Source organism: Clavelina lepadiformis, chromosome 2 (genome assembly GCF_947623445.1).
Source record: "Clavelina lepadiformis chromosome 2, kaClaLepa1.1, whole genome shotgun sequence".
Classification (NCBI taxonomy): Eukaryota; Metazoa; Chordata; class Ascidiacea; order Aplousobranchia; family Clavelinidae; genus Clavelina; species Clavelina lepadiformis.
This window is the reverse complement of record NC_135241.1, coordinates 9,503,105-9,514,139: the sequence shown is the minus strand read 5'-3', so window position 1 is coordinate 9,514,139 and position 11,035 is coordinate 9,503,105. Positions and strand designations below refer to the sequence as shown.

The 11,035-nt window shown below is 35.8% G+C and overlaps 1 protein-coding gene across 2 annotated transcripts; it reads left to right on the top strand.

Annotated features, from left to right (window-relative positions):
* The first annotated feature begins 1,221 nt into the window (after positions 1–1,221).
* On the top strand, positions 1,222–7,897 carry LOC143445459 (large ribosomal subunit protein mL49-like). Of its 2 annotated transcripts, XM_076944575.1 has the most exons (4): positions 1,222–3,181; positions 3,304–3,535; positions 7,212–7,336; positions 7,478–7,897. In XM_076944575.1, exons 2-4 carry the CDS (start codon positions 3,313–3,315, stop codon positions 7,622–7,624), a joined length of 495 nt encoding a protein of 164 aa, XP_076800690.1. In that variant the 5' UTR covers positions 1,222–3,181; positions 3,304–3,312; the 3' UTR covers positions 7,625–7,897. The 2 variants fall into 2 exon arrangements, with proteins under 2 accessions (XP_076800690.1, XP_076800688.1); XM_076944573.1 differs by lacking the exon at positions 1,222–3,181 and having other exon boundaries at positions 3,229–3,535.
* The last annotated feature ends 3,138 nt before the right edge of the window (positions 7,898–11,035 follow it).

Sequence of the window (11,035 nt, the reverse complement as noted above, 5' to 3'; positions counted from 1 at the left end):
TTAACATGGGTTGGGACAGGGCCGGCAGATTAACGATTTAGCATATGCATATGTTACATTGAAAATTATTTAGATAGTCTTGGCAGTGATCAAATTGTAATCATAATACTGTATTTAGGCCTGTGTATTTGTGCTGTGCATCGATTTATTACAATGCCAATAAGTTGTGCGGCTTTTGGTTGTACCAACCACGCTAAAAGTAGAAGCGAGAAATTGTGGAGATGTTCTCACTTCTCACTATCTAAGGTGGGATTTTCTAACAAGCGACGAAGAAGGTCAGCACCATCAAGAGACTTAGATTGATATCTTTCTTTAAGACTTTCAGAAGCACACTTAAAAAGAGAAGAATAGATGCTGGTATAGTAAAACTGAATGTTTTCACTTACTGCTGTCGGATATTTAGCTTTATGGGCACGTGGAATTAAGGGCAATCCGATCTGGAGATCTTGCATTTCTGCATCATGGAACATATCTCGAGCGAGTGCTACTTCATTCAAAAGGCCATCTGCAGTTAAGGTGTTAGCATTAGTGACAGAATTCTGAATTTCTCCCAAGGTAACTCGTCCACCTTGACATAGCAACTGAACTGGTTGAATGGTACGAAAGAGTCGCCGTAAAACATGAGGGCAAAAATAAAGACTAAATTTTTTAGAACCGTGCTATAAACTTTGTAGGTAAACTTGAAAACAACTTCATTCTTAACAAAATGAAACGTATTGTTTTGAAATTACCCCTATCTATTTCTTTAATAAATGCAATTGTGACATAAAACAACGTTTTGAAATAGATTGCTTTAACGCGTAGCGGCCATTAAGACACTGATTTCTTGTCGCTAGTTAACGCTGTAGAACTGTGTTCTTCTTTCCCTTAGTACTATCAAAATGCGTGGTAAATACGTATCAAATGAAAAGATTAGGATACGTCGTATTTTACAGACGTAATGTCACTCGACCAGTTATGGGCAATCAGTTTAGAAGTAGTCTAATGCAAAAAGACCGTTCTTAAAAGTTACTCCAAGATATTTGATAAATTCACATATTTATACGCAAAAACGCATTGTGATACTTAACTACACAACAACGATAACGTTGTACCGATCTTAAGCTCTCATAATGGGGAAATCTCCAAATTTCAATTTGCCCCTCCCCCCCGCATTTTTTTTCATTTTCTTTTGAAAAATCGACACTTATGATAAAAGGGTGTATTTATTTCAGGAAAATCCTTTGATGATGAGTCTCATCCTGTTTATATCCAGTCCGATTTTGTGTTCAGCGAAGCAGCACAGGCAGTTTCACAGCAAAGCACTCTCAGACAATTTATGTAAAACAAAGACAAGCACCATCAGAACCATCACAAGAAAGCTCAATTAAAGAATCCTCTTTTATAGCCAGCACAACCGCCATTCAGGCTCTATTGTTAAAGTCTTCAACATCAGTTGAACTTTCTCTTGCTGATATGCCATGTACAAGCCATTTTCAAAGAAATACTTCAGATATGGATTTGATTGCAGGACTTTCCAAAGAAATTAGTGTGCTTACTAATGAGAGAAATATGGCATTGGATACTGTAAAAGGTCTTGAAGATCGGGTGTTTTCCTATAACACAATTTCAAAAAACTTTTATAGAAATTCACATTTCATACAGGGCTGAATGTAGAGGTATTTGACAAACTATTCAATCTTTTAAGTAAGTTTCTATCATCTACAGTTTTTACCCACAGCAAGATAGATCCTGTTAACCAGATAGCCTACTGCTTGTACTAAATAAGCTTCGTCTAAACATACCTTTTAAAACGTTGGCATATCAGTTTGATTCTGCACAAAGTACAGTCAATGATATCGTCCACAGATGGCTTGACCTAATGTTTGCCAAGCTTAGGTTTCCAATAAAATGGCCAGACACTGAAACATCAGTTAAGGTTTTGCCACCAGTTTTCAAGCAACGCTTTCCTCGCTTAGCAGGTATTCTGCTCACTGGTAGATATGCGAACTAATACAACGTGAAAGCGATGGGAGTTAAAATTTTCGACAAGAAAGGCACTGCGAGTCGTTACAGCTGAACAAGAAAAACAATATTTTGACAATGTGAGATACATGTATTTAAGCCTGACACATTGAGACATGGATAAATAACAATCAGTGTTAAAGTTAAGAAACGGGCATTTCCAATAACGACTTCTTATCAGCACAGATGCTGGACAACAACCTGGTTTTCATTCATTCGTTCATTTTCTAGTCGTCCTTATTTTTGAGTTGAGACTGATGGCAACTCTGCGATATAGGCCTACATTGTTCAGGTTTGTGGTGTTATCGGGCGCTAAGCGCTACACACCCAACGTGGAAACGTTAAAACTCCTCTACGATTTTTATTAGCATTATTGTGTCTTGTATGTGTTTCTGATTGGTTGCTAAAGAAAAAATTGTACCAAAAAATTAACTGAAGGTGGTGTGAGAGCAAAGTGGGTTTAGTGAATGTAACTAGTGTAGCCAATGTAACTAATTTAGTAGCTACATTTTGGTATATAGAATGGTAGTCATACTGGCTGTGCAGACTCCTTTTATTTAAATCTGAAATTTAAGCAACTTATGTCCAAAAATAGATTTTAGACATTAAATGCAAGAGTTTTCAGGAAAATAAAGCAATATGAAGGTTTTCTGACTCTTAATAAGTTGTATAAAAGTTATGTGAAAAATATACCAAAAGAAAAAATATTGCTCCAATCACGAGTAACTGTTTTGTCTTGATAAAAGCAATTAGCTGTTGTTCACAAAACCTTTATAAAATTCAATAAAAAATTGCAACTACAGTTTTAAGTAAAACATATATAGTCAAGTTGGTTAGGCGCAGAAAAGGTGGTAGGCGCAGAAATACGACAAGATAATGAAACTTTTTAATCGTTGTATTATTATTCTTGCATGTTTTGACCTTGGTCTGCAACTCTGCATAAATAATCCTTTTTTTCACTTCTGTTTGTCTTTTTCTAACTGTTATTAGTTATATTTGATTTTTCATATTTTCTGCTCTATCAATTAAATATGTAACATTTTCTAATAACAAACATGAGGTTTCCGCCATTCACCATTTTTCGTTTGAGGCATACCGACTAAACTATCCCCTAGTTGCACCCCGGCTGTTACAACTAGTGTATTTAAAAGAAGACACATGCAGTGTCATACCAAAGGTAATTTTACATTTAATTATGCATGTACTCTATGCTATTTCACGTATGAGTGACTATCTGAACAGTTTATTTTCATTTTCCTGATTTACCAGACACCTTTTATCATGCAATATATCTTAAAGATTTAAGTTATGATCTCTGCAAGATGTAGAATGCTGCTTCTGGTGAAACAACATTTGAATAGGTCACAAACGAGATTGACATCTGTTTTAACATCGAATAATTCTGGTGTTGCATATACCATATCTAAGGAGGAGTTTAAATGGATTAGGCGACTGTTACCACCATCTATAATACCCAAACCTCCCTTACATAGCAACTATCCAACACCTTCAGGCTGGTCACCTCCAACAGGTAAAGAATTAAATGAAATGGTGTTTTTTGAAATTATTTAAAACTTGTGAACTCTTGTCATATATCTAGTCATTAGGCTATGTTACGGTTAACTTACTAAGCCAACTTCTGATTTAGATGACAGCTGTATGTAAAACCTTAGTCTGTAAAAACCAATTAATCTGTTATTCTTGTGCTCATGACCATTTGGTGAGCATATGCAAAATCCAATGGTTTTAGTTGTGATGAATTTTTTGTTATCTGTTAGCTTAGCTTTAATTTTAGACATTATTTTACTAAATTGCCAACATATTTATAAGGGAGATTTTTACACTAAATTTAAAATAGATAGGTCATAGCACAATAAGAATCAAAAGACATGTAACAAAGCAATTTGCAAACGTTTCATTCTGGATAGGTCACACAAAGGTTGTTAGATTTTTCACACCAGTTTTGTATCCTTTTGCATATTCACATATATATCGTGTTTTTTTAAACATAACCCTTTGAAGTTGGCTGAATTTCTGTTAAATACTCTGTAAATGTTATAAAATGAACTTGTTGGTTTGATAGTATGGTGGTTAAAGTGCCAAACCTAGGCAGGTTTAACAGTTGTGATGAAGCTTTGCGGGAAAGTGAAAGCATAACTTCTCATCAAAAGCTGCCATGATTTTCCTGTCTGCCCATGGAAATTTTTTAAAAGATGTTACCCCATTTTGTTTTCTACCAACTTTTTTTTCATCTGTCAGTCATACACCGTAACTTGTTATTGGTTGGATCAATAGAAGCTTACAGCCTTGTGCGAACACACATGTCAGTGGGGCACATGTGTGCCTGTAATGAAGTCAACATGCTGACTTTTAAAATAGCCTGAAAAATGATTTTGATATCTTATAAATACATCAGTAAAAGTTGTCTACTCTTGCTTTGTTGACTTGTATGCATATGATTAAAGTATAAGAGGCAAGTCCAAAAACAAGTTGGCCTTAAAGCAAAGAGTGGTTGTCAGTAAGTATCCTGGAGAAAGGATCTTTCATAGTATATAGCTGCTAAGCAGTTGTTCCCATAAATAAGCAGAGCTGGGCCCAAAAGAGAGCGCTCTTGAGGAGAGCAACGCTCTTTCAAATTAGGTACCAGTACTCGACCACGAGCCCACACTATCACAAGTTATTTACTGTATAAAACAATTTATTTCTTGACACCCAATCAAGCCGCTTTTCATAAAGCAGCGAAACTATAATGACCATACACACGGGCACCAACTTAGAGAGTGCGGGCCCTATAACGTGGTATAAAGAACTGCTATTTAAAAAAACTATTTGTGCATCTTTACTTAATAAAATCATGTGGAAATGTGTTTTAAGCATAACAAAATTCGTTTATTTTTGGCAAAATCTGCAGTGTAAAAAGTTTTTTGTTCATTAAAGGTGAACTAACTAATTTAACAGCATCCCGCCTGCTTTACAACAAACTGCGTGTCCTTGTTTTAAACCCTGCAACTTGCAGTGCATTCTGGGTGAGGAGCATGGATTGTTTTCTTCGCCTGTTTCTTCTTGAATTTGTTTTTTCTCTTTTAACTCCATGGCGAATGTTATGTTTTCTGCACAATGCGTTTTGACGGAAAGGTGCTAAGTTAAATCCGAGTGCTTGTAGTTTGAACCTTATTTTGTATGTATCATTTATTTCTTGACATTTTGAACAGAGTATATTTGTTTCAAAGTAATAAAATATATTATTTCGTTCAATGTTGAATATATGGAATTACAAAGACACATTCTTGTTTTGTGAAAGGGAAAATTAAGCCTATTTTGTGAGGGGGGTGTTCGCTTGATCTGTTCTCGTAGGTAGGGCCATTACCATTATTGTGTCGGGTGTCCACATGAATATGTTTCAATTAAGTTAATCATTTTCAATCGTCAACAATGTATGTTCCAATAGGAGTTAATGTATACATACTTTGCTTTGATTGGGTGGTTGTATTCGTTTTTAAAAAATGTTGTAGTACCAATTTTCAAAAGAGTATGACTTACATCCTCGAAATTCTCTAATTTTTTTTTAAAAGAAGTGTTTACACGTTTCATACATCAAATCTAAGCAATTTGGAAAATCTTGCGATTACATTCTTACGCCGTTTAAAGGAGTATTTATAGTAACTATAACAATTACTTAACCGCAAAACTTGATATGCTCTGCTTTGTGCATGGGGTGAGTTAATTATGTGACGTCACACCGCACGCCCATTTATTTTACTAAGCTGGCACCTATGCTTGCAACATTACACCTGCAAAAGACCGATGGGGTTGACCAAGAACCAGGTGGTACAAATTGCATTACCTAACCTGGTTGTGACTGGGTATCCATTTAGGTTAACTGGCAGACAAGGCAAAAGATCAAACAGTTGAAGGGGTTCGTAGAGCTGCTACTCCCACAACCTTATTGAGAAGATAAAGTGTGTTCCGAAAAGAGAGATGTCAATTATGCAACGCCCTTGATCAAGGCTAGAGAAGGGCCAGTGGTTCCCAACTGAGGGTCCACAAACATCTGCAAGTTACACTTCAGTTCCTCATGAATATTATGTTTAGTAATAATTTTGAAGCTGGACGACTGTGAGAAAATTGGGCAGCTCACAAACACTGGCCTATGCTTATTCCAGCAAGGACTTAAAATATAACAAAAGTATCAAGTGTTGCTTTCGATTATTTTTCGAATCTATTATGGTTATGCTCTTTGTACCGGCGCATAACATAACTTTACTATGCCGTTTAATTTTTGTCCCATCTCTAAACCCCACCCATCATATTAGTACGAATACTGTTGTATTGTTTACCAATTCCACCCCTATCCCAGTGATATGTTAACAACCACTTCCAGGGATTTTTAATCTTTCCAACCTCGGGGACCCCTATTCTTGAAGATAATGGCTTGGGGATCCAAGCAAATAGTCTGTGTAACCTGCAAAGAAGGTACATACATGATGAAAGAGCAATACGTTTTTGTAGCATACTGTGATTAATTTACAAAAAGGTTTAGGAAAACGCAACACAAGTGGCTTAAAACGAAAAACCATGACTTTACTTGGAAAAACACAGCACAAGGAAAATAAGGAAGATCATAAGGAAATGCATTGACAAGTTGAAAGATGTTTCAGTGCATCTGGTTAAAAATTTGAAAATTACTTGATTCTCAGTTTTAGTAAGTAAAAAGCGGATCATAACTCACAGCAATTTTAAAGAATAAACAAATTCTATCAGAAAGAAAAGAGAACGTTAAAAGAAAACGTGGGCACTCCTTCGGGAGGTCTGGGGAGCCCAAGATTTTTCACTGGGGACAGTAAAACATTTGCCTTTGTCTTGTATGTCTTGTTGTTTCGCAATCTTATTTCTGATGAAGTCCTGACGTTGCCAGTGCATTCATGCATAAAACTTGTAGAAATCTTTCTGCATTAGTTCTTGTTCTAGCACAGGGATGCTCAACCTTTTATTATAGTGGGCCGCATTGTCACTTGAAATAATTCAATGGGCCGCAGAACCTACTAAATTTCTAGAAAAATTGATGAATTTAACTACTTTAACAACATCAGTCATCAAACTATTTTGAGTGAAAATGACTAGCGGGCCGCACTGTGGCCCGTGGGCCGCAGGTTGGACATCCCTGTAACAGTTATGTAAATAAAAATGTTGTTTACCTTTCTGTGCAGAAACCTCGCTTGACTTACCCTACTTCATTTCGAGAACACGATATCATGAATTTCCAGTTTATGAGATAACAAAAAGAAATGGTCAAACCATGACTCATATAAGAAAGATTGAAGGAGATATATGGGTAAGTTTACTGATGTACTTTTAAGTGTTAGAAGTTGAAAAAGCCATTTTGGCCGTATTGTGGTATTATTTGTTGAAAGCTAGTAAGCTACCATGCATGTTTCTCTAATACAATTTAATATTTATAATACTTTTTATCCAGGCATTTGAAAGAGACGTTATTGGTATTATTCACCCGTATCTTGATTTTGATCCTGCAACAAGAGTTCATGAGGTAGCAGGAATAGTTTCAGTAAAAGGAAACTTCAAAGCAGTTATTACTCAATACCTTCGAGAAAAAGGCTTTTAAAACATTACATTTTCTGCTATGTAGTATAAATTACTTGTAAGATCACAGCTTTTAAGTTAAATATTAAATTATGTTTGATTAGATGCCTTTGTTGGATGGAAAGTATAATATAATTATATTTCTTAAATTCTTGGAAGCTTTGTGTCCTGTGGTATATTCAAAATTGCGCTATGAGAAAAGTCAAAAATTTCTCACTTTTATGCTAAAATATTTTATAGAAATCATAAAGTCATTGAAGCTGACTGTTAATGAAATAAAAGGCTCTCTTTTGCATCCTTAAGAGCCGTTTTTCACTGAAGGTCATGTGCTAAAAACTTAACCAGTGTCCGGTCGATTCATTATGTGTGAACATCGCTGCTTTCCTTGTAACACAATAAATATCGTAAAGACCATGAAAAAAGGCATTGCGGCAAAATTCATTTTCTAGTTGAAATTGTTAAATAATAATGGGCTAAGAAAAATATCGTCCAAAGTAATAAAAATTCACACAAATGTAGCGATTCGCTTGCTCCTTAAACTCTAGCAGGTACCACAAAAGCAAAGTTTCTGCCGTCCAGCGCTGTATAAAACAAAAAGCTGTGGGGATGGGGATGGCGATGTGGATTTTTTTAGGTTGGCCTAAAGCCAAAGGCTTCAGTCTTTCTTTCAGAACTCCTATACAATTTTATCCTTGACTCCGTTGCGTATGCTATCTCTGATTGTTTCTTAAGGTTAGCCCAACATTCATAAAGTCTAAATTGTTATATTGTCCAAAATATAGTCGTAATCACATCAGAAACAATTTCATATCCATTTTCTAATCCGAATAGAGCTATCACTTCAATTGAATAATGAATAAGCAGAAGGGCAAAAGAGGAAAGACTAGCCAGAACGATTTTAACCAAGCCTAAGCTTTTATATCCTATATCTGAGCCAATCAGCGACAAACATGTCATTTGCATCGTGCTACGTAAAGATCGCATTTTTACAATCAACAAAAAATTTAACATATTCTACGTCACCTAGGCTTTTGACCACAAGCACCATCAAACTTCATACACTCTAAAACGCGACGCTGCTTGATAACACTCATATACTGTCAAATATGTCAATTTAAGAAATTCATTGTTTAAATAACATGATTAACCAAGAATAATCATTATCTGTCTTAACTTATTTTATGTTAACTTTATGACATTTAATAATTCGCTTGTGTACTACTCGTGTGAGGTATTACACAATGAACTTATCTGTCATAAAGTCCGCATATGCTGGCGGTAATTGTTTGAATATGAGCGAGGACGATTGATGGTTGGTGACTTGTTTTGCTTCTGTTTCGATTGATGAGTTCTCATTTCTCAAATTTGCGTGACTATGCTGTTAGTTGCTTGATTCTGTCTAACTTATACAAATTACTAACTTATAAAGTTCCCATTTTGTTTATTATAACACAAAGGTTTTCACCTTCGGGCAAAGCTTACTGAATGTTACATAGCGCTGTAGTAACCAGTGAAATCGATCACGTAAAAAGGAAAGATTGAAAACATTACATCAGTATTTATATGCGACACACCAGTTCAAGCGAGGAAATTATCTGACGTCATTAAGGAAAACTCAAGTTTGGTAAACAATTGAATTACAGGATTCTAAATTAAATTCCAAACATCTCAAAACAACTCGTGAGTCGTGACGTAATCGTCACATAGCCTTCCTACCCAGAGTAAAGCTTGCCTGAAATGAAATTGAAGGCAACCTTTACTCGACAAAATTATGTCTGTGGTTATAATATTCATCACAGTTGTTAAAACAAGAATTTGGTACAGTACAATGACAGAGCTCGGTAAATGTAACAAATATCGATACACCATTTCACTTGAAATACAAAACATGAGACATAAGCTTACAGAAGTGTCGCATTTCCCTTGCGTGTCGAAGGTAAAAAAATGAGCGATCACGTCTGCGTGTGTCGGTCCGCGGCTGTAGCAAGCCTTGTTTGCGGTAGAGAGATGCGCCGTGTGGCGATGTCCAATGGACTTTGTCTTGATGCGTAAAAAATATATACAATAGTTTGCTCATGCTCTTGGAGATGTATAACACGTTGGTAAGGCGATCAAAACTGCATCACATTAACCAGGCATCAATGTCATTAGTTCTGTTGTTTCCGAATTGGTCTTGTTCCTGATATTGGACATAGAATTTCTGGAAAGCTTCCTTGTTGACTAGCGTTCACAGTTGGCTGATCTTGCTGTTGAAACTTGATCATCAAAACTTCATAAATAGCTGGTAACATTCTTTCTCGCTCAATGTGCAACTAACTCAGCAATTTCGAACTTTTCAGGGCACCAATTTATGACAAATTTTAAAGCGAGGATGGTTGAATTGATAGATAGTTTTTCTTCTGACTCGATGATATGGTTGTCATTTCTTGAACGGTTTGATAATGCTGTTTGCTTCTTAAATTCTGTCTATATATATTGCTAAATTATAAAGTCTCATTTTGTTTATTATAACACAAAGGCTTTCGCCTTCGGGCAAAGCTTACTGAATGTTACATAGCGCTGTAGTAACCAGTGAAATCGATCACACGAAAAAAAAAGGAAAGATTGAAAACATTACATCAGTATTTATATGCGACACACCAGTTCAAGCGAGGAAATTATCTGACGTCATTAAGGAAAACTCAAGTTTGGTAAACAATTGAATTACAGGATTCTAAATTAAATTCCAAACATCTCAAAACAACTCGTGAGTCGTGACGTAATCGTCACAACTTAAGTTACCGGGTTCAATTATCTGACTCTACTGTTACGTGCGGTTAGAATACTCTAACCTCTTATCAGCCGAAAGGTTTTAATATTACAACAGAAATAGTTTACAAGAAAAGGTTTTTATTGTAGGTGCTGTACACTTTCTCAACATTACGCATAATCAAGAACATAGTAATACCACGGCTTATAAGATGTCTATTGAGTTGCAATCACCATGACTAGCGTAGAAAGCTCATCTGCCTCTCTCTGTGTATCTTTGCTTGCTGGTAGAAGTGCGAGCTTATAAAACGTGAAGCAATGGGAGTAAAAATGTTTGACAAGAAAAAGGCAGAATTTCAGAACATGTGCAGTGAGGAAAACAATGTGTTGGCAATGGGAGTTACATTCAGTTGAAGTCGACACATAGATAAATTATTTATCAGTATAAAGTTAAGAAGCGGGCATTTGCAATAAAGATTTCTTATCGGCACATGTGCTGGAAACAACCTAGGAAAGTACTATGACAAATTAAACTTCGTTTGTGTATTACTTGTGTGAAGTATTACACAAGAAACTCATCTGTCATAATGACCGCGTATGCCGGCGGTTATTGTTGGAATATGAGCGAGGACGATTGATGGTTGATAACTTGTTTTACTTCTGCTTTGATGATATGAGTTCTCAT